Source organism: Accipiter gentilis, chromosome W, assembly GCF_929443795.1.
Source record: "Accipiter gentilis chromosome W, bAccGen1.1, whole genome shotgun sequence".
Taxonomy (NCBI): Eukaryota; Metazoa; Chordata; class Aves; order Accipitriformes; family Accipitridae; genus Astur; species Astur gentilis.
In genome coordinates, this window is record NC_064918.1 from 13,104,880 (window position 1) to 13,128,590 (window position 23,711).

The 23,711-nt window shown below is 45.2% G+C and overlaps 2 protein-coding genes across 2 annotated transcripts in view; both read right to left on the reverse strand.

Annotated features, from left to right (window-relative positions):
* LOC126035366 (uncharacterized protein K02A2.6-like) overlaps window positions 1–23,711 on the reverse strand; it is a 146,358-nt gene that overhangs the window by 98,517 nt on the left and 24,130 nt on the right. The gene's annotated exons all lie outside the window — the stretch shown is intronic.
* The window catches only part of LOC126035258 (splicing regulatory glutamine/lysine-rich protein 1-like), a 134,849-nt gene continuing 111,969 nt past the window's right edge, over window positions 832–23,711 (reverse strand). The window contains exon 12 of the mRNA XM_049793615.1: window positions 832–1,043. Within this exon, the coding sequence (XP_049649572.1) occupies window positions 921–1,043 (123 nt within the window). The 3' untranslated portion in view covers window positions 832–920. The remainder of the gene's footprint in view (window positions 1,044–23,711) is intronic.

Below are 23,711 nucleotides of genomic sequence, written 5' to 3' on the forward strand. Positions count from 1 at the left end.
TAGGTGTCAGTTTTATGTGGGTGTCCCTACGGAGGCAACTATGGTTTTGCTGCACACCAGCCTGATGCTCTTCGGAAAATCCCGGTATTTATACATTTTCAGAGGAATGGATTTTAGCACACGTGGCCAGCGGGTGCCAAAATCCACCTCAATTGAAAACCTATGACGCATGCACTCGCTGGCCAGGCGCACTGCACAAGTCATAGTTATCTTATCAATTCGTTCATGGGCTTTGTGATGCGGCCGTAATGCACTGAGAATTTTAATCTGTTATGTTAGCTAAGATGACCTACGCATTAGTTTTTGGCTGAGGTGGAATTCGTATTGCCGCACCATCTATGATGCTTCAGGTGATGATGGTCGCATAAATCAAACGGAAGTCCATCAGGGGCTTGCACCTGTGAAAACATAAGCATAATCTCGCCCCGAGGTTATTAATGAAAAATGGACCTTCCCATCGCCCTATTTCTAGATTCTTAACTAAGTCTATGACCTTATTTCTAATTTCAGTAATTTTTTTTTTTTTTTTTTTTTTTTTTTTTTATGAACGACTACATATCAGGTATCTGAAAACTACTTCCACACTCGGCTTCTGTGAGTAATGTTTCGCTGCGGACTGATTAACATTAAACTATATATATATATTTACTTATTCTCTACAGCACTTATTCTAAACTGCTTAGCCTCTATACAATTAGTTATAGGTTAGTAGGTTAGTTGATTATGATTAGTTGAATGTCTGTTACAGTGGTTAAAAAAAAATTTTTTTTTTTTTTTTTTTTTTAAGATTTACTCTCTTTTCTACCCACTCGCACTAAAATACATATTCAAAAACGATATCATACTCCATGTTTTTTACATGCATTCTTAATCTCCACATTGACTGCCGGTCTCCGTTGTGATTTGTCTAGTCGGTCTATCTAGGGCTTCAGAACCTGCTGACGTCTCCGCTGCCTCTTGCTCTTCTGAGTTGTCTGTGGCATCTGGTCGCTCAATCCACGGCTTGACCCATTTCGCCGGTATCCAATGGGGTTGTTCGTTACCTGTGGAAACACAAGCATACCCTCTTCCCCATGTAAATAATTTGCAAGGTCCTTGCCACTGCTGTAAAACCGGATCGAATACTGAAACTTGCGGCTGATTTTTATCAACTGAACCCTACACATGTTCTAAGCCTTTCTGTAAAAGAAAGGCAGTCAGATACTATCATCTTTTTGGTAATCCAATACATGCTGTGACCATAATAATCTCTCACATATTACTCACTTTGCATGCTTTATTGTTTACTACATAATTGGCCGGCTTGGTGGATGAGGGGAGAGCAGTGGGTGTTTGTTTAAATTTCAGTAAGGCTTTTGACACTGTCTCCCAAAACATCTTTATAGACTGTTAAAGAGTTTTCAAACGTGGGTTTCTCTAGGTTTGCTTTATTAACAACTCAAGAGTTGGGCCACCACTGCAGTGAATGGCGAAGGATAACTCAAAAATGCCTGCTATATATACAATTTTACAAAACATTATGCAACTGATGTCTTGTCAAAAGAAGTTCTTGGTATTCTTGGTGTTTTTCCACGAACTCTCAGTTCTCTATTCTCCAGTGGTTTCAAAAGTCCAATACATTTTCCTGTCCCAACTGATTCTTATTGTCTCGTCTCAGTTCTTCTGAAGTTAGTGGTCATAGGCAGAAGGTCTCCAGTCACCACAGTCACTTATCTTCTTATACATCAAAGATCACCTTTGAATTTCTGAGAATCACTCAGATTGTTTTATTAATTCATCTTACTCTAAAGTTAATCACTTATCTATTCTTATGTCTTAGGTCTAAGATGTATGATCCTTTTTCTGTTGATTCAGCTTGACTGGGTTTTAAGCCAGCCATGGTGAGGGCTACACAAGGGACAAATAAGCAGCTTATGCATATTGTTTTATAAGCACCTGCATTCTATTAATCACATCTAAAACAATCTCTAATCAATAGTTATATGTCTGATATGAATAGTCTTAGAAACAATGAGGCTTAAGGCCTAGTTCCCTTTACACAGACAAACTGATGAAGTGGAGACAAGACAAGTGGACAGAGAGACGGACTGAAAACTGTCTGAACTGCCAGGCTCAAAGGGATGTCATCAGTGACACAAAGTCCAGCTGAAAGCAAGTCACTTGACCCTAGGGATCAGTACTGGGATTAATACTGGAGTGAGTACACTGAAGGGCCACAAAGACAATTAAGGGATTGGAGTGTCTGAATACAAGGAGAGGCCAAGAGAGCTGGGACCGTTCAGCCTGGAGAAGAGAAAGCTCAAGGGGATCTTGTCAACATGTAATAAATACCTGAGGCGGGGGGGGGGGGGCAGGAGAGACTAAAGAAGATGGAGCTGGACAAGAGGCAACAGGAAGAAATTGAAATACAGGAAATACCATTTAAACAGAAGAAAAAACTTTTTTTACTGTGTTACGGATGCACGACTAACCAAATCCAACAGGTGTTAAAGCTCAGACTTATTCTTCAGCAAAAGTTAGTTAGAAGTCCGGTAACATTTTATAAAACCACAGGCTCAATGATGTAAAGAGAATTAATACTACACGGCTGACTTAAGAATCCCCAAGATTTAAAGAGATGGCTCAAAACACACGTATCGCTCACCTAAAAGCTGAGGGCTCTCTCCCTCGAGGAGTTACCTCGGGTGGTGCCCCAACCCAAAGAGGAGTCCCCAACTGCAGACCCGCTGCTCCAAGGAGGACTGCCAACGTGTCCTCTGGCGGGACCCCGTTTATACCCCTGTCGAATCTGACCTGTGGTCATTTAATTCTATTGGCTAGGAGGGTCACCTCAGTGTACCTGGTGCATCTCGATTGGCTAGTTCAAATTTCAACCTGCAGCCTCCAGGGTTTCCTTCCCCTTCTCCCTTCCTGGAGAAGTTTTGTTTCCTGCTGGCAGGATGGGGGGGTGGGGGGGAATGTACTGCCACATACTGTGAGGGTGATTGAATACCAAAACAGGTTGCCCAGAGAAGTTGTGGAGTTTCCATTCTTGGCAATATTCAAAACCTGAATGGACAGAGTCCTGGGCGGCCTGCTCTAGCTGACTCTGCTCTGAGCAGGGAGGTTGGACTAGACAATTTTTAGAGGTTCCTTCCTCACCTATTCAATGATTCTATGATTTAATTCAGGTCATAAATTCCTCTAAACAGGCATCTTACTGTCTTGTAGTATTAATAAAGTATAATGTGACAAACTACAGAAAATTCCAGTGACTGATTCAATTACATTCTGAACTGATCTAGAAGCCTTCTGTCATTTCCCTAGTGGGACACTTGGAAAAGGAGAGTCTTCTACTTTCTCTGATATGCTTTTTTCAAAAGCTGAAGAATTATTACCACCTGCAAAACATTAACTGAATAAACAACACCCAATAATTTAAAACATCTGCTTTTTGTGAGCAAATCTGAAAAAACAAGCTAAAAGCTTTCTAATAAAAATGCTGTATATGAGCATAATCTTGAAACAGTCTGACAAGTTGCCCAATTCTTTAATGGCTGGTGCCTTTTAAAACTACTCCCTGTTGTGCAGCTGTTTGCTGAAGTTCCTAAAGTCTGTTTTGCCTTGTCAGCATTATTCTCCTTGCTCACAGTTCAAAGACATGCCATGCAGAGCACAGCATTTTTTACATTAATAATTATCACTGCTTCATTATTTTATCTTGCCCTGAATGTCAGACATTTCTCAGAAAATGTATCACAGAAACACATGGGCCTGCCTTTCTCTCATTGATAGTCTGCATGCCTAACATGGCACATTTCCTTTTTGACATGTTGGGTATTTGGTGGTATGGAAAAAGCAGCTTCTAGCATTCATAAAATCACTTCCCTTATCATCTAGAAAAGTCAGGACCAGTGCAGCCTTCTCCCATAAGCAATTACCATCTGCAAGCAGAGCTATAGACTGGAGCAATACAACTACCTGAAGGGGGGTTGTAATGAGGTGGGTGCTAGTCTCTTCTGTCAGGTGGCTGGAGATAGGACGAGAGGAAATGGCCTCAAGTTGAGGCAAGGGAGATTTAGGTTAGATATTAGGGAAATTTTTTTTACTGAGAGGGTTGTCAAACATGGGAATAGGCTGACCAGGGAAGTGGTTGAGTCACCATCCCTGGAAGTATTCAAAAAGTGCATAGACGGGGTACTTCAGGACATGGTTTAGTGGGCATGGATGATGGTTGGACTCGATGATCTTGAAGGTCTTTTCCAACCTAAATGATTCTATGATTCTAATGAACAATCATTTTGCCCCTTTATTGAGATGCAACAAGAGAAGAGGTTGAAAAGACCATTCATTCCTTCCACTCTAGCCCCTAGTAGGTGACAAGTTCAGCACACCTGAATTACTATGTAACCTCAGTCTTACACTGAGGCTATGCTTGATTGCCACCATTTTTTTTTTTCTGAAAAGCAGACATCCCTATTCACTTGCATAGCAGAACTCTTAAAGCTTTATTATATTTCTATTAGGGCATTTCTGCTTTTGACAGATGACATGTTGTCTTGCTCATATGCATGAAGAAGAAAACTTTTTTCAACTTATTTTGGCCCTGATACAATCTTCTGGGCAGTTTTTCACTGATATCTGCTTCTTCTCTAGAAAATATGAGCTATTGTCTTCTTTCCCCATCTCTAAGACTCTTTAGGGCCCACAGCCCTATCTACTATTTCCCATTTTTACTGCGATATTGACTTCAGTATTCCATCAACTACTTTCTCCTGAAATATCCTTGACAATTGTAAGCAACGCTCTAAACCAGTGTTCACTAGACTGCCTACAAAACCATGATACTTCAGTTTGTGGTTTGTTTATCATGCTAACCAACAGTATCTCAATGTTCCCTTGTACTTGTCTGATGGTAACTATCTAATGTCACTTGTTCTATATTGTTAGATTTTTGTCAATCATCTTTTGGGGAATGAATTTGTGCAATGCCTAGCACAGTGGACTCCTGGTCCACAAGTGAGGCTTATTGGCATTAAAGTAATGCTATTATTACTTTCTAAGATAATGTAATTAGGTAATAATAGTTATAATTATTAATGTCAATACATTTCCTTAAGATATTTATCTTAGAATCATAGAATCATTTAGGTTGGAAAAGACCTTCAAGATCATCGAGTCCAACCATCATCCATGCCCACTAAACCATGTCCTGAAGTACCCTGTCCACTCAGTTTTTTAATATCTCCAGGGATGGTGACTCAACCACTTCCCTGGGCAGCCCATTCCAATGTTTGACAACCCTCTCAGTAAAAAAAATTTCCCTAATATCTAACCTAAATCTCCCTTGCCTCAACTTGAGGCCATTTCCTCTCGTCCTATCTCCAGCCACCTGACAGAAGAGACCAGCACCCACCTCACTACAACCCCCTTTCAGGTAGTTGTAGAGAGCGATAAGGTCTCCCCTCAGCCTCCTCTTTTCTAGACTAAACAACCCCACTTCCCTCAGCCGCTCCTCATAAGACTTGTGCTCCAGGCCCCTCACCAACTTGGTTGCCCTCTGCTGAACACGCTCCAGCAACTCAATGTCTTTCCTGTAGTGAGGGGCTCAAAACTGAACACAGTACTCAAGGTGCAGCCTCACCAGTGCTGAGTACAGGGGGACAATCACCTCCCTGTTCCTGCTGGCCACACTATTTCTGATACAGGCTAGGATGCGATTGGACTTCTGGGCCACCTGGGCACACTGCTGGCTCATATTCAGCTGACTGTCAAACAGCACCTCCAGGTCTTTCTCTGCCAGGCAGCTTTCCAGCCACTCTTCCTCAAGCCTGTAGACCTGCATGGGGTTGCCTTGACCGAAGTGAAGGACCCGGCGCTTGGCCTTATTGAACTTCATACGATTGGCCTCAGCCCATCGATCCAGCCTGTCCAGATCTCTTTGTAGAGCCTCTCTACCCTCAAGCAGATCGACCCTGCCTCCCAACTTGGTGTCGTTTGCAAACTTGCTGAGGGTGCACTCAATCCCCTCATCCAAATCATCAATAAAGATATTAAACAGAACAGGGCCCAACACCGAGCCCTGGGGAACACCACTTGTGACCGCCGCCAACTGGATTTCACCCCATTCACCACAACCCTCTGGGCTCAGCCATCCAGCCAGTTTTTCACCCAGTGAAGAGTGCACTTATCCAGGCCACGAGATGCCAGTTTCTCAAGGAGTATGCCATGAGAGACAGTGTCAAAGGCCTTGCTGAAGTCCAGGTAGATAACATCCACAGCCTTTCCCTCATCCACTAGGCAGGTCACCTGGTCATAGAAGGCGATCAGGTTGGTCAAGCAGGACCTGCCTTTCGTAAACCCATGCTGACTGGGCCTGATCCCCTTCTTATCCTGGACTTGCCATGTGAGTGCTCTCAAGACAAACCGTTCCATAATCTTCCCTGGTACTGAGGTCAGGCTGACAGGCTTGTAGTTCCCTGGATCCTCCCTCTGACCCTTCTTATAAATGGGAGTCACGTTGGCAAGCCTCCAGTCCTATGGGACCTCCCCTGTTGACCAGGAACGCTGATAGATGATGGAGAGTGGCTTGGCAAGGACCTCTGCCAATTCCCTCAGTACTCTTGGATGGATCCCATTGGGTCCCATAGATTTCTGAGTGTCCAGATGGCATAGCACGTCCCTAACTAATTCCTCCTGGATTAAGGGGTGTATGTTATGCTCTTCATCCTTACCTTCCAGCTCAAGGGGTGGAGTACCCTGAGGATAACTGGACTCACCATTAAAGACTGAGGCAAAGAAGGTATTAAGTACCTCGGCCTTTTCCTCATCTCTGGTTGCTACGTTCCCTTCTGTATCCATTAAGGGAAAGATATGCTCCTTGGGATTCTTTTTACTGTTAACATATTTGTAAAAACATTTTTTGTTGTCCCTTACGATAGTGGCCAGATTTAGTTCTAGCTGAGCTTTTGCCTTTCTAATTTTCTCTCTGTATGATCTAACAAGATCCCTATACTCCTCCCAAGTTGCCTGCCCTTTCCTCCAGAGATGATAAACTGTCCTTTTTTTCTTGAGTCCTAGCAAAAGCTCCCCATTCAGCCAGGCCGGTCATTTTCCTTGGCGGTTCGACTTGCAGCACATGGGAATAACCTGGTCCTGAGCCATTAAGATTTCCTTCTTAAAGAATGTCCATCCCTCCTGGACCCCTTTGCCCTTCAGGACCATCTCCCAAGGGACTCTCTCAACCAGTGCCTTGAAGAGGCCAAAGTTAGCCCTCCGGAAGTCCAGAATGGTGGTTTTGCTGACCCCCTTCCTTGCCTCACCAAGAATCGAGAATTCTATCATTTCATGGTCGGTAAGCCCAAGACAGCCTCCGACCATCACACCTCCCACCAGTCCTTCCCTGTTCGTTAACAGCAGGTCTAGCAAGGCTCCTCCCCTGGTTGGCTCACCCACCAGCTGTGTCAAGAAGTTATCTTCCACACACTCCAGGAACCTCCTAGACTGCTTACTCACTGCTGTGTTGTATTTCCAGCAGATGTCTGGAAAGTTAAAGTCCCCCACGAGGACAAGGGTACATGATTCCGAGACTACTGCCAGCTGCTTGTAGAATGATTCATCCGTCTCTTCAACCTGGTCGGGCAGTCTATAACAGACTCCCAGGACAATATCTGCCTTATTGGCTTTCCCTCTCATCCTCACCCATAAGCACTCCACCTTGTCATCACAGTCGTGTAGCTCTGTACAGTCAAAACATTCCCTAACATAGAGAGCCACCCCACCACCTCTTCTACCTCGCCTATCCCTTCTGAAGAGCTTGTAGCCATCCATTGCAGCACTCCAGTCATGTCAGTCATCCCACCATGTTTCCATGATGGCGACTAAGTCATATCTATCCTGCTGCACAATGGCTTCCAGCTCCTCCTGTTTATTGCCCGTGCTGCATGCGTTGGCATAGATACATTTGAGCTGGGTTATCGAATCCACCCCTGACATCGGCATGCTGCCCCCAGGCTCATCTCTGGTGCACCTAGTTTTATCCCTTACCCCCTTCAAACCTAGTTTAAAGCCCTTTCTATGAGCCCCACCATCTCATGAGCGAGGATTCTCTTACCCCTTTGAGATAGCTGGATACCATCTGTCACTAGCAAGCCCGGTGCTGTGTAAACCTCCCCATGATCAAAAAACCCAAAATTCCACCGATGGCACCAGCCTCTGAGCCATGTATTAACCAGGTGTGTTTTCCTGTTCCTTTCAGTGTATTTCCCTGCCACTGAAGGGATTGAGGAAAACACTACCTGTGCTCCCGATCTTTCTACTAATTGTCCCAGTGCCCTGAAATCCCTTTTGATTGCCTTTGGATTCCTCTCTGCAATCTCATCACTGCCAACCTGCACAACCAGCAATGGGTAATAATCAGAGGTCCAAACCAGACCAGGGAGTTTCCTGGTAATGTCTTTTACCTGGGCCCCAGGGAGGCAGCAGACTTCCCTGTGGGATGGGTCAGGTCTGCATATTAGGCCCTCTGTCCCCCTCAAAAGGGAGTCGCCTACAACAATTACCCTCCTTTTTCTTTTTTCAGAGGATGTGAGGATGTGTAGGGCTGCCCGACTGGGCCTAGGCACCTCCCTAGATAAGCCTTCATCTACACCCTGATCTTCACAGGCCTGGTCCTCAAGTTCCAGAGCCCCATACCTGTTGTGTAGGGGCAACTGGGAAGGTGAGGGAGACAGGGAGGGGATTCTCCTGCCTCCCCAAGCAGGGACCTGTATCCATTCCCCTCCATCTCTTAGGTCCCCTCCTGCCTGGCTGCAGGAGGGCAGGGGATCCTCCGCTTCTTGCGGAGCCTCCATCTGCTGCCTCTGCCTCAGGGATGGTAGGATGTGGGTCCACCAATCTATCTCCCTCTCACACTCCCTGATACTCCTCAACCTTTCCGCTTCCTCCTTCAGCTCTGCCACCAGGCTGAGCAGATCATCCACCTGGTCACACCTCACACAAGAGGTGTCCCCACTGCCCTCCGTCATTTGTGATAGACTCAGGCATTCCCTGCAGCCAGAGACCTAGACAGCTGCATGTTTACATGGGACCTCTATCTGGGTTGTAATGAACGGGTTAACTTTGTTCATGAAATCGCACATGGGGGTAGAGACATTCTCCACAATTACCCCTAAAAGTCTTACTGCTAATCTTGACCTTTGGTCCGTGTATTTTAGATAAAAGTTGTAGCCCTTGTTCAAAGCAGAATAGAATCAATTCGGCTAATGGTGTTAAAACATATTCTTCCAGCTTAAAGGTGGGTTCACCATCCCACTTCCTCATGTCCTCCCCTTGGTCACGCAGGAAGAACCAGAGTGTACCACGTGGCATACGCCTTGGGCTCCCTTTCCCTCTGACTGGGGCAGGGGAGAACTGATTTCTTGGAGCATCCCTAACAGCCAAGGCACTGTCCTGTAGGGATGAGGAGACACAGAGATTTTCCTCAAAGTTTTGGAGCCAAGACGACACTTTCTCCACAGTTGGTGTTTCCATATCTGGACAATACATTGCTGCCAAGCTGTTAGAATACGACGCTGGGGCACCTTGAATCACCTTTCGCCACATGGCCCGTGTGCACAGGACATCCTCTGGGTCTTTGGAAACTTCCTCGTCATCTAGATCACTGTAGATGACTTCCACCACTGCTAACTCTCTCAGGTACTGAATGCCTTCATCTGCAGTAGTCCACTTTTCTGATGAATTTACAAGATCTTCCTTGAATGGATATCTTGCCTTCACACTTGAGAGGAGCCGGCTCCAGAGACTGCAAATTGCTGCCTCTTTCCCAATTCCTCTTTCAATTCCCTGGTTTCTAGCGAGGGATCCCAGCTGTTGCGCTTCCTTGCCTTCCAGTAGCTGACTATCAGCCCCGTTATCCCAGCATCGGAGCAGCCAGGCAGCAATCCGCTCACCTGGCTGGCGGCTGTAATCTTTCCGCAAGTCCCGAAGTTCTGAGGACGTCAGGGACCGGGTAGTTTCTGCTTCTTGTTTAAGTTCCCTCACTCCTTCCTCCAATTTCCTTATCGAAGGACCAGCTTCTAAATCAAGCCTTTCCTCTTCTTCTTCTTCCCTCACTAATCGATGGTATGGACCCGTTGATCTCCTTGTCCACTGTTTCCGTTTCACTACTGGGGCAATTACTGTAGTTGTTGTTTGGGTCCCTATCTCGAGCATCGTGTCCTTAGATGCAGTCTGGGTCCCTGCCTCAACCATGGTCCTCTGAGAGTATTGAACTGTGGCTCGGTAGGCATAGGCCAGGCCCCAGTACAGTGCGAGAAGCTGCTGGTTTTCATTGGGATAGGCAAGGCACCCTTCTATCAGGTGACGTGTCAGTTTGCCAGGGTTACTTGCCTGTTCGGATGTAAAATCCCAGATTATGGGAGGTGATAACCGTCCTAGGAATCTGCCCAAATCCTTCCATATACCCTGCCACCCAGGGACTGGTCGCTTGAGGGCACATTTCAATATTGCCTCACCTAAAACTTGCCTCCTCTTATACCAGGAAGAGACCAGGTTCCACAATACCCATAATATGCCACCAGTATTAATTATTAGTATTGAACAGCTCACGTAAGGGTGAACAAGGACCTCGGGAGCCTGCATAATAAAACCATTCACATCAATGCCTGGTAGGGAGAGGGAGATGTGTTCCCTCATCTCCTCCACAAGATAGCTCCCACAACACAGCAAAGCCATCACTGCCAGGACAAAGCACATAGACACTATTTGTATTAGCACGTTCCCACGTTCCTTCATTCTCCACACAAGATAGCTCCCACAGCACAACAAAGCCATCAGTGCCAGGACAAAGCACACAGCCATTATTTGCATTAACATGTTCCCAAACTCAGCAAGCTAGAGATAAGCAAGCAGCTAACAAGCTCTGTGACCTGCACAGGAGCTTGCCACTTAATAACTAGCTATAGAACGCTTAATGCAAAACTGCCGTTGTCGTGCCCTACATTGGGCGCCAAAAAGGACTGTGGTGGGTTGACCCTGGCTGGATGCCAGGTGCCCACCAAAGCCGCTCTATCACTCCCCCTCCTCAGCTGGACGGGGGAGAGAAAAATATAACGAAAGGCTCGTGGGTCAAGATAAGGGCAGTTTAATAAAATGATAGCAAAGGTTGCGCGCGAAAGCAAAGAAAAAACAAATGATGTTACTCTCTACTTCCCATCAGCAGGCGATGTCTGGCCACTTCCTGGGAAGCAGGGCTCCAGTACGCGTAGTGCTTGCTCCGGAAGACAAAAATGCCCCCCCCCCCCTCCGTCTCCCTTCACTTAGCTTTTATATCTGAGCTGACGTCATATGGTATGGAATATCTGTTTGGTTAGTTTAGGTCAGCTGTCCTGGTTATGTCCCGTCCCAAGATCTTGCCCTGCCCCAGCCTGCCATTGAGGGGAGGGCAAAAATGTTGGAGAGACAGCCTTGATGCTGTGCCAGCACTGCTCAGCAGTAGCCAAAACACTGGTGTGTTATCAACACCTTTCTAGCTACAGAGCTGCAGAGCACAGTGCTATGAGGGCTGCTATAGGGAGTACTAACTCCATCTCAGCCAGACCCAATACACAGAATCAACAACCCCTGGTAACACAAAAAGTCCTGACAATGTTATAGATGATCTTCCTAACAACAGCGCTTGTGTTTTGGGGGGCAATGTTCCCAAAATATTTGTCGACAGCAAGTGAACTGAACAGTCAAGTAAGGTTACTGTGTGGGCGGTTGCCAGGTCCAATCCGGCACTCCCGGCTGTTGCTGGACGGAGACTTGAGGCACTGCTGCTTCCCTCCGTGGGGGTTGAGACGTCAGCTGCGGTATTTGTGTCTGCACGCGTCGCTGCCCCATGCTCCGTGATTGGTTTCCCTGTATCGGTTTTCCCTGGAAATCATACTTAGACCAACATTGATTAGCATAATGATGCCCTTTTCGGCATCTAGGGCAAACCCCAGGGGCTTGGTGTCTGGCTCCCGTATTTATAGACAGGCAGTTCTTTTTTAAATGCCCTGGTTTACCACAGCCGTAGCAATTCCCCAAATGTGACGGACCGCGCATGGCTGCAAAGGCAGCAGCCATGACCTCAAATTTATGATCCACAGTACCAATTCTATTACAAGCCTCTACCATTTCAACCAATGTAGGGTTCGGATTCGGGAGAGACTTTAACAACTTTTTACAATCCACATTAGCATTCTCGACAGCTAATTATAACAACAAAATTTCCCGTGCCTCCGTATTATCTATTTGGCGCTCCAAAGCTTGTTTCAGTCTATCGATAAATTGCATATAGGGCTCTCGGGGTTCCTGGGTACTAGTAGTAGTAAAAGCCTTTTGCGGCTTCTGTGAGTCGGGAACCTTAAAAAAGGCCTTTTTTGTTTCTTCACGAGTTGCCTTAAGGGCTTCCCGTGGAATTTGAGCCTGATCCACAGGATTGGTGTGTTGACCTGTACCTGTGAGGTGTTCTATAGTCAGCGCGGCTATAGCCGCATTGCCGTGACCTATGAAAGTTAAGAGGAGTGTTTGGAGTCCCCCCCTCCAATGTGTCTCCCACAAAGTATATTGTGTTGGTGTCAATAACAATTGCGCTAAGGATTTTAAATCATGCAGAGTCATAACATAGGTATCAAAAACAGAGGATAATAAGCTTGCAAAATACGGGGAGGAAAGTCCATGTTCAGTGACAGTACGGCGCAACTCCTTAATCACTGGAAAAGATAGAGCTTCCCACTGCGCCCCCCAACCTTGATAAATCACGGGGGCTACTATCGTTTTAGCAATTTCCAGCTGTCCTTCCTTTAAGGCTTGGCGCCTTATGTTAGCCCACACGTCATGTGGGTCAGGGGGGTAGAGGTCTGTCTCCTTTTCAGGGTCCACTGGTCCCGGATCAAAGGGATCCTCTTCTGGGGGGCACCCCGTGGCACACACCTCTAGCAGCGCAATGGATTTTTGACCCTCCAATGATAACGGAGGTATCGCAGGAGAGTCTTCCTTTTTCTCTGCTTTGTCTTTGTGACTTTTTTCCTGGGCTTTTAAAGTCTCAAAAATACCTCTCCACCACGGAAGCATGCGCTGTGCTTCTACATTCCCCGATGTGGCAGAGTCCCACAACTTCACCCCCACATCATCTCAAAGTTCCTGCGTAAAAATAGTAGATGCAGTTACAGTGGGTATTTTCACTTGTACCCATTTAAGCATCACTTTAAGATCATGCCCAGAAATATTCTTTCCATGCTTTTGAAGAAGAGCTTTCATAAGCTCATATACGTCTCTCTCAGGGGAAGATGCTTGATTCCCCATGTTTCCCACAGCTCACTTCTCTACCCTGGAGGGATTTCAGGCCGGCCAGCTCCTGCTTCCTTTGAGCAGCTCATTCAACGTTCTGTGGGACTCGCAGCATGCCACGCAGATAGGTGGTTCCTGAACCCTGGAATCACATCGGGGTCACCAATTTGTCGCGATTGAGAGACGGGACACAGCTTGATGCAAGCAAAATGTCGATTTTATTATGATTCTTCACATACATTTATACTAGTTCAAGCTAGTGTGTTCTAAGCTGATTGGTTTAAATTCTACATTAGGCATTCACAGATACATTAAGCATTCACAGATTGGCTAATGCTAAAGGTATTTTTCTAAACACTTACTTCTTCTATCTACAGCAATCTATCTTGAGCAAGGACAACAGTTCCTCCTTTACAGGGTGGTTGTTTTACAGCCTCACCAGCCCACAAGGGCAATATTTCTTCTTTTTCAAGGTAATTGTTTTACAGCCTCACCAGCCCACAATCCTTGTATAAACATAGAGACAGCACTCTCCGTCTCTTTAAAGTTCTTATCTTACCCTTCCCAGGGCCTATGGCCAACAAGTTCCAGCACACCGCCCTCTATCAATTTAGCAGTGCTGGAGGTTTTCTGAGACCAACCAAATCCTGTCCAACACTAAACAAGATCGGATACTATACTGACCCGTTTAGTGACTGGTTAGAATCATTGGGGTTTGGGCCTTGGATACGGCAAATATTAAAGTGGTTGATTTTCTTGGTGGCTCCTATATTCATACTCTTAGCTATTATCCCATGTATGATTCGATGCTCGTGAATGATGATGACTAGATCTGTTAATGCTCTCTAAAAAAAGTAGAGAATCTCTCTCCACAAGAAAAGTTAGCTAAAGCCAAAATTAGAGGTAAGGTCATGGTCTTAGTTAAGAATCTAGAAACAGGGCAATGGGAAGGTCCATTTTCATTAATAACCTGGGGGCGAGATTATGCTTGTGTTTCCACAGATACAGGCCCACAATGGACTCCCATTCGATTTGTACGACCATCATCATCTGGAACATCTTAGATGGTGCGGCAATATGAATACCACCTCAGCCAAAAACTAACGTGTAGGTCACCTCAGCTAACATAACAGGTCAAGATTCTCTGTGCATTGCAACCGCATCACAAAGCCCATGAACCAATAGACAGGATGGCTATGACTCGTGCAGCACGCCTGGCCAGCGAGCACATGCATCATAGCTTGCAACTGAGGCGGATTTTGGCACCCACTGGCCACGTGTGCTAAAACCCGTTCCTCTGCAAATGTATAAATACCGGGATTTTCCGAAGAGCATCAGGCTGGTGTACGGTAAGGCCATCATTGCCTCCGTGGGGACGCCCACGTAAAGCTGGCACCTACTGATTGCTGGGCTGAGTTTGCAGAGCAAGACAGCACAAGAATGTACAAGATGGTCCATCCTTGTATGTTGCAATGTGTTTAAAAATTAATTGATCAAGTAAGGCTGTGTTAATTGACAAGAAAACAAAAAAGGGGGAGATGTAGGGTTCAATTATATGGAACTTAGTTACTGGACCTGAAAGTAGCTCATGGTTGCAAGAGCATTCCAGACGCCTTTAGAAGGCCTTAAACAGAATAAACAAGAAGACAGAAAAAGAAAGATCCCAATTAGAAAAACAGAGGTGCGCATTCCACAATAAAGGGAACTTGGCACAAACAACCTCAATTCGGCAGCTTATCTTGACCGATTAGACTGAGACAAGTTTTGCATGCTTTAGTTAACATAGCCAATTATGTCCTGTGTTTATGCACGTGTACAGAGTGAGTATAACTAACTGTATCTTATCTTTATACGCATGTACAGTGTCGATATAACCAATCATATTTTATGCTTGTGCGCGTGGACACCAAATGCTTGCATGCAGCAGCCAATCAAAGCTTCTAAGCAACTTAGAGAATTGTATAAGAATGGTCAGCTAGGCTCAATAAACTGGTGACTTTAATCACCATATTGGTGTCCTGTCATCCGGGTCCCACATGGAATAACCCTACACCCCAGCCCCGGAAGGATGAGGAGAAAATATAAAGGCAGGCTCGTGGGTCAAGACAAGGACTGGGAGGGATCACTCACCACTTATGGTCACGGGCAAAAGACAGGCTCAACTTGGAGAAGAAACAAAATCAATTTAATTTACTACCAATCAAATAAAACAAGGATACTGGGAAGTAAAACCAAACCTTAGAACAACTTCCCCCCAGCCATCCCTTCTTCCTGCCTCAACTCCACTCCCGGTTCTTTCCACCTCCTCCCCCCGGCGGTGCAGGGGAACAGAGAATGGGAGCTGGGGTCAGTTCCTCACACATTGTCTCACCTGCTTCTTCCTCCTCAGGGGGAGTACTCCTCACTCGTCCCCTGCTCCAGTGTGGGGTACCTCCCGCAGGAGACATACCTTCATGAACTTTTCCAATGTGGGTCCTTTTCGCGGGCTGCAGTTCCTCACAAACTTCTCCAGCGTGGGTCCCTTACACAAGGTGCAGTCCTTCAGTCACATGCTGCTGCAGCGCAGGCTTTCCCATGGAGTCACAGCCATTTGGGGGGGCCTCCACTCCCCCGCTCCCCTCCGTGGGCTGGGGGGGACAGCCTGCCATCTCACCACGGGCTGCGGGGGCATCCCCCGCTCCTCCTCCTTCACTGACCTCAGTATCCGCAGAGGGGTTCCTCTCATTCCAATCCCCCGACTCACTGGGGGTTCCCCTTCTGAAATGTGTTCTCCCAGAGGTGCTACCACCATCGCTGATGGGCTCAGCCTGGGCCAGAATCCGAAATAGTGAGATTGGTGTGTGGAAGGGAAAATTTAGTTCCAGAAATTTGAGACATGTTGGAGGAAAATTGAGAGAAGACTATAAAGAAGTATAAGAAACAATTTGCATGGAAGCTTATTAAAAGGAGAAGCCAGAATCAAGCTTAAGAATCATTAGGAGAAGTTATAAAATGGGAAACAATCAAGGGGGAATATTGAGGAAGAGTCCTCTGGGTTGTGTAATTGCCCACTGGAAAGATATTGTTGGGACCGGAGGTACGGAAAATAAAAAGAACCTTATTAAGTATTGCAATCAATGGTGGCCGTTGTATAAGTTAGAAAGTGATGCTAAGTGGCCACTTAATGGGTCACTAGATTATAATACTCTATTACAACTAATGCTGGTTTTAAGGAGAGAAGGAAAATGGGATGAGGTTTCGTATGCAGACTTATTTTTCACCTTCCGAAATCATCCGGAGAGTCAAAGGGACTGTGGAATGGTATCCCCACAGGACCCCATGGTGCTTGCACTTGAGCGAGAGAACAACAAGGAGCTTAGAGGTAAACTGAGGCGGTGTTGTTCAGCATGTAGTATTGGACAAAGATGTACAAAGACAAATAAAATTCATCAGGTACCAGAACAAGATCTAACTGATTTGTTTAAGCCTCCCCCTTGACCACAGGAACAGGATGCAGACTCGGATAGAACTCTGACCCTCCCTGAGCAGTCCTGTATCTTCCCGTACTAGGAAGAAAACTACCTCAACAGCTTTACAAGCACCTCTCCGAGAGGTGGTGAGGCCGGATGGTGGGATGATGTTAATCAAAGTACCCTTTTCTACTGCTGACCTAGGGGAATGGAAAAAGGTTGCAAAAGATTATAGGAGAGATCCGATAACTGTAGCTAAGCATTTCCAATTTATTGTAAACCAGCATAACCCTGATTGGAAGGATATACAGTTATTATTGGAATATATGACTGAGACAGAGAAACAGCTGATTTTAAAAACAGCAGGGAACCTAGCTGAAGATCATTATAAGATTACAGGAGGGGACATTAAGGAATATTTCCCTCTCCAAGACCCAAAGTGGGATGTTAATAGATCTGCACATATGGAAAGATTGCAGGGGTATCAGAAGTGGATTAAAAAAGAATGGAGATAGCGATCCCCAAAACTATAAATTGGTCAGCTTTATATGCAGTTAAACAGAGTCCTTCCGAGTCTCCATCTGAATTCCTGGTTCGACTGAGGGATGTGATGCACCCCAGCACACTGCTGGATCCTGGGTCAGAGGTAGGAGTGCAACAATTAGTTTCCCTGGTTTGGGGTCAATCTACAGGGGATATAAGGCGCAAAATTCAAAAATTACGCCCTACAGAGGGTAGGAATTTAGAAATATTATTGGATGAAGCATGGAGAGTATTTAGTAACAGAGAAGAAGGATATAGGCAGGGGCAAAGGAAATTAATGGCTGTTATGCAGGAAGAAAGAGGAAGAGGTCCTAGACGAGACTTGCCCTGACTGGGCAAGGATCAACGTGCTTTGTGTAGGAAATTCGGTCATTGGAAAAAGGAATGCCCAAGGAACAAGGAGGATCAGAGGGTTCAAACAGGAAGAACGGTAGCCCATGTGAAGGAAGATTGACGGGAACCTGGGGAATCTACCCTAGCGGATCCACTGGTTATAATTAAGCTAGGGAAAACACAAGAAGAGGTAGAATTTTTGGTAGATACGGGGGTGACATACTCGGTTCTGAACCAAGCTTTGATGCCCCTGGGAGATGATTATGTCATAGTAAAAGGAGCGACTGGCCAAAGTGAAAAGGCATATTTTTGTAAACCTTTAAAATATAAATTAGGAAAACAGTGGGGCATTCATAAATTTTTATATATGCCCAACTCCCCAAAGGCACTTTTGGGAAGGGATTTGTTGGAACAATTGGGAGCAAAAATTGTATTTGAAAAGGGAGAAATTACTCTGGAGGTAAAAGATCAGCAATATATTCAAATATTGAGCCTAACCTTAACCAGTCTCCCCCCAGAAGGAAGCATTAACAAGGACATGTTAAACCAAGTGTACCCGGGTGTATGGGCTACCGATGCACCTGGAAGAGCGAAAAGTGCTCCACCTGTTGAAGTTAGGATCATGGAAGGCCAAAAGCCAGTAAGAATTAAACAATATCCCCTAAAGAAGGAAGACAGAGAAGGAATCCAGCCGGTGATAGAAAGAATTTTGCAGTTGCAATTATTAAAAGAGTGTGAGTCTGAATTCAATACCCCTATATTACCTGTTCGGAAGCCCGATGGGTCATATGGGGTGGTCCAAGACTTACAGGCAGTTGTCGCGTCCCAAAGTTGGAGCGACTCAGGTTCGTGGATTTCCTTTGTCAGAATTAAGGTGAAACGACACCAGGGGAGTTCAAACAACAACCAACATTTATTCAACCTAGCTAACTTTGTCCAAGTACACATGAATTTTTTAATGTGAACCTTGCAACATGCCATTAAGCCGCTTTTTGAGAAGAGGAGGGAAGTATAGAAAAAGAAATGGAAGAAGTTACATGAAATGTATCAGAAGGAGAGCCCTCCCATTGAGTCACGAGGTTCAGAGCAGACCCCCTTGCTTTCTGGACTCCTTCTCAAAGAGGAGCTCAGGGGAGGCTAGATCCACTCCTAGTCTCAGACTTGATCAACGGTTTATGTTTCAAAGGATGAGGTGTAGGGACTGTGGAAAAAAGAAAAGGAAAAGAGGGAGAGAGAGAATGAGAGAAAGAAAGAGAGAAAAGAAGGGTTTCACCAGTCCTGGGTCCAGCATTGGTCCAGCCAGCGTAAAGATCCAGTTCCAGAGGGCGCGCGCTGAGGACTCGTTCTCCCTTCTTTTATAGTGTGTTCGATGGTCTTGACATGTGCAGTCCCATTCCCAGGGTTCTCTGGAATCGGTCAGTGAGCTTTTTTGGGGGGGGGGGGTGTTCATTGCAAAGTTGCCTCTCTTTTCCTGCTGGCATGACCGCTTAAGATAGAAGCACAGTCCCATCCTCCATGGGGCCTCCTCCTCCAGGTGCTGCTGTGCTCCTTCTCCTGGTCACTTAAGATAAGGACTTGCAGCTTTGGAGAAGCGCAGTCCCACCCTCCGTGGGGCCCTCTCCTCTGGCCACATTGTCCTGTTCACAAAACTCCAGCATTATTACAGAGGCCGTGTTCTTCAACAAAGTTCTTCAACGAATGTTTGAGACATTGACTATAATTTGTCAGACCATCACAGCGGTGAATAAGAAAACTGAAGATCTTTACCCGGTAGTGGCGAACCCATATACCCTGTTAACCGTATTAACACCTGAATTGACATGGTTTACTGTTTTAGATTTGAAGGATGCTTTCTTTTACCTCCATCTCCATGAAGCCAGCCAAAAATTATTTGCATTTGAATGGGAAAACCCCAAGAGTGGATGAAAGACCCAGCTCACTTGGACGGTGTTGCCACAAGGATTTAAGAATAGTCCTACCATTTTTAGCAATCAGCTTGCGAAAGACTTGGAATCCTGGGAAACCCCGTCTGAGGAGGGGAAGCTGTTGCAGTATGTGGATGATATCCTGATCGCCACCAAACCAGAGAAAGATTGTATGACATGGACGGTGAGTCTGTTGAATTTCCTGGGACTCCAGGGGTACCAGGTATCCAAGAAGAAAGCCCAAGTAATGCAGCATAAAGTGAATTATTTGGGCTATGAAATTAGTGCAGGACAAAGAACTCTGGGACAGGCCCGTAAAGAGGCAAAATGTCAAACTCGGAGACCTCAGACAGTAAAAGAGTTATAGACTTTCCTGGGAATGACGGGGTGGTGCCGATTGTGGATCTATAATTATGGATTGCTTGTTAAACCACTGTATGCGCTGACAGCCACTGAGCAGAAACACCTTGAGTGGAATAAGGAGACCGAACGAGCCTTTGAGCTACTGAAAAAGGCTTTGATGTCAGCCCCGGCCTTAGGACTCCCAGATGTGAGTAAGCCTTTTCTTCTTTACTCCCATGAGAAGCAGGGCATTGCCCTGGGAATATTAGCACAAAAACCTGGGTCCATATCAACGGGAAGTTGCCTACCTCTCCAAGCAGTTAGACACAACTGCAAAAGGTTGGCCTGGATGACTGCGGGCGGTTGCAGCTGTGATACTGTATATACAGGAAGCCTGAAATTTACTCTGGGCCAGAAGATGACTGTTTTGGTGTCTCACACAGTATCAGCAGTACTGGAAGCAAAAGGTGGACATTGGCTCTCTCCACAAAGATTCCTGAGATATCAAGCTATATTTGTAGAGCAGGATGATGTGGAGATTGTAGTCACTAACATTGTCAACCCAGCTTCTTTTCTCAGTGGGAACAGAGGAGAACCGGTACATCATGACTGTTTGGAAACCATCGAAGCAACATACACCAGTCGCCCAGACCTGAAAGACAGCCCCATGGAAAACGGGGAAACTTGGTTCACAGACGGAAGCAGTTACGTCCTAAATGGTAATTGACATGCAGGATATGCCATCACCACCAGCCATGAGTCCATTCCAAGTACTACTCACCTCCTTACTGCAATCAGAATCAAGGAACAGAACGCTTGGATTCATCACATCAGAGTGAAAAAGACACCCAAAACTCCATGGAAAGTCACCACAAAACCTGATGGACATTTATTTTTTACGCGGTAATATGGGGAGTTGTGGGATCTCTGTGTAAGGCGTGGCATGAAATCCTGTTTGTCAGATATAAGCAGGAGCTAGCAAAGGATATTAATGTATCAAGCTATTGGATGTGTACCTTAATACCCAGACAAGGAGAAACCTTCCCATTTATTGGTGTCCCCCTCAGAACAAACAGCACTAAAACAGTATTGAATAGAACTGCCAACTATACTTGTTTATATGGAAATGGTTCCAGAACTATAGTGAAGTATAAACTTGATCTGGATAGCAGAGAACCACATGATAATGATTGATACAATTGGTCTTGGAGATTAAAAGACATGGAAAGAGGCAGAGGGGGAGACCCCGTAATGATGCGCCCCCATTATGCCAACACTTCCAGTTTTCTTGGGACACTGAATGGAACTTGCTTTCGATGTAATGAATCACACTCTACAGGGATAGCTAATACAGGATGGGGAAATCTAACAGGGAGTTATCTTCCTCCTCCTCGGGAGCCGTCCAATTGTAATCTCCCTGACGGATGTTGGTACCTTTGTGCAAACGGGAAGGCACATAAGAGTTTACCTATCAATTGGTGGGGAGAATGCACAGAGGGAATAATAATCCCACAAACACTCCCTATCTTATGAAAATTACAGGGAATATTCTGATCCCCATGGCACCACACGAAGACTAAAAGAACATCTAACCCTCTTATAGAATGAGGCACCACATTCCACAGTGTGGTACGATGGCTTTTCCCAATGCTTGGAGTATCTGAATTGGAACAAGCAATAGTCAGTGTATCAGCGGTGGTTGAGATTTTAGCAAATACTACTGCTGACACTCTAGGAAAATTACAAGCGGAAATTGATTCCTTGGCAAAGATAATGATACAAAATCACCTTGCATTAGATATGTTAACCACAAAGGAAGGGGGTGTGTGCGTACTTATAAATCAAAGCTGTTGTGCTTATTTAAATGAAAGAAAGCAAGTAGAGACAGATATTGGAAAGATTTGGGAAATTTCTAAGGAGTTATATCTTATCACTATGGATGACACATCATGGGGATTTTCTGAGATATGGGAAAAACTAACTTCCTGGTTGACAAATTTAACATGGCTAAAACAACTGTTTGTGACAGCAATAGTAATAATTTTTCTGCTCATAATCCTTTGTACAACAATTCGATGCAGCTTATGGTGTTTCCAAAGCACAGGGGATTCCTACAGTGAATGGAAAAAGAATCAGTTGCGACAAAAACTTGAGTCCAACAAATATTTTGAGAGAATGCTAGATAGGGAAACAATGCATTAGAAATACTAGAGTTGGATATAGTAAAAGAATTTACTATTTTCTAGAAAAGGGGGGACTGAAACGGGGAGCAAAAGGAACCTTAGTAGATATAGTAGATATATGGATGTAGATAGGAACTGTTTAATAATTATCTAGGTTATAGTGAAGTTAAAGAAATTTCAATAGAGGTAGACATGGCCCAAGGGGATGAGAAGTGATGCTTAACGTTTGCATTGTTGAGGCTGGCTGGGGCAGGAGATAGTCCCTGATAAGGAGCAGCAGTCGACCCCAGAAACCAGCCAAGACCGGCCTTGTGACTTCTTGGAACTAATTTTAATATGAAGCGGGGATAGATCATGCCTATGTATAGGCACATTGCGAAACTCCATGTATATGTAACACTTGACTGTATAAATTTGAAGCGAACTGCTGAGTCAGGCGCGCACAACTTTGGTGGGACTACCCCCCCATGCTTCCTGGCGCTGAATAAACATACCTACTTTACAATCTCACTGATTTTGGATTCTGTTTTCCGCACGTCAGTATTAGATATAGTAAAAGAATTTACTATTTTCTAGAAAAGGGGGGACTGAGAGAAGGGGAGTCAAAAGAATCTCAGTAGATATAGTAGATATAGGGGATGAAAGATGATGTTTGATGCTTACATTGTTGAAATTAGCTGAGGCAGAGACAGTTCCTGATAAGAAGCAGGAGCAGGCCCCAAGAACCAGCCAAGACTGGCCTTACGGCTTGGCTGAATACCAAGAAACCACTGAGCCTGTGCAAGAAAAGAGGTTACTAGCGGTGATGAAGAGGAGTCATGTACCTTCATCTCTGCAACCACCAGACGACCACTATAAAGAGGCACTGCACAAGCACAATTGAGAGGAGACTGGAAATGACCTCTCGGAGCTAATTTTAATATGAAGCGGGACAGGCTATGCATATGTATAGGCATATTGCAAAACCTGATGTATATGTAACACTTGATTGTATAAATTCAAGGCAAACTGCCCTTAAGGCGGGCACAACTTTGGTGGGATGACCCCTGTGTTGCCCAGCGCTGAATGAACATACCTACTTTACAATTTCACTGATTGTGGAGTTTGTTTCCGCATGTCAAATCTTACTGGATTCCAGAGTAGTAATGATGTACTTAAGAAAAGATGTACTTGAGAAGTGATGTACTTAAGGAGTGATTAACTTAAGTAGGCCACAAAGATCTTGTGAAATAATATATCCTTTGTATATACAAGGCATGCCTTGCTAATGACTGGGCCCCTGAAGGAGAACTAAAAGACTGATAAGAAGGGAACATCCTACCCCAGGAGGCACTGACCAAAAGTTGAAAAATTGCTAATAGGCATGAATTCAGCAAAGATCTTTGATAACTGGAGGAAAGGTAAAGACGGCAGGGGGAGATCAGACCACTGACTCAATTCAAGACTAAAAGACTTACCCCACCCCCAACTCTCCTTGAGCATGCGCTGTAGAAGAAAAGAACACTGTACCTTTAATTCGAAGCGAGGAAACTTTAACCCAATAAAAACTGTACTAGATAAGCGACTCCCAGTAATAGCTTTGGGGAAGAACTTTGGAAATCGAATATGTATGACTGAACTGTATAAATTGCTTGCCCGTT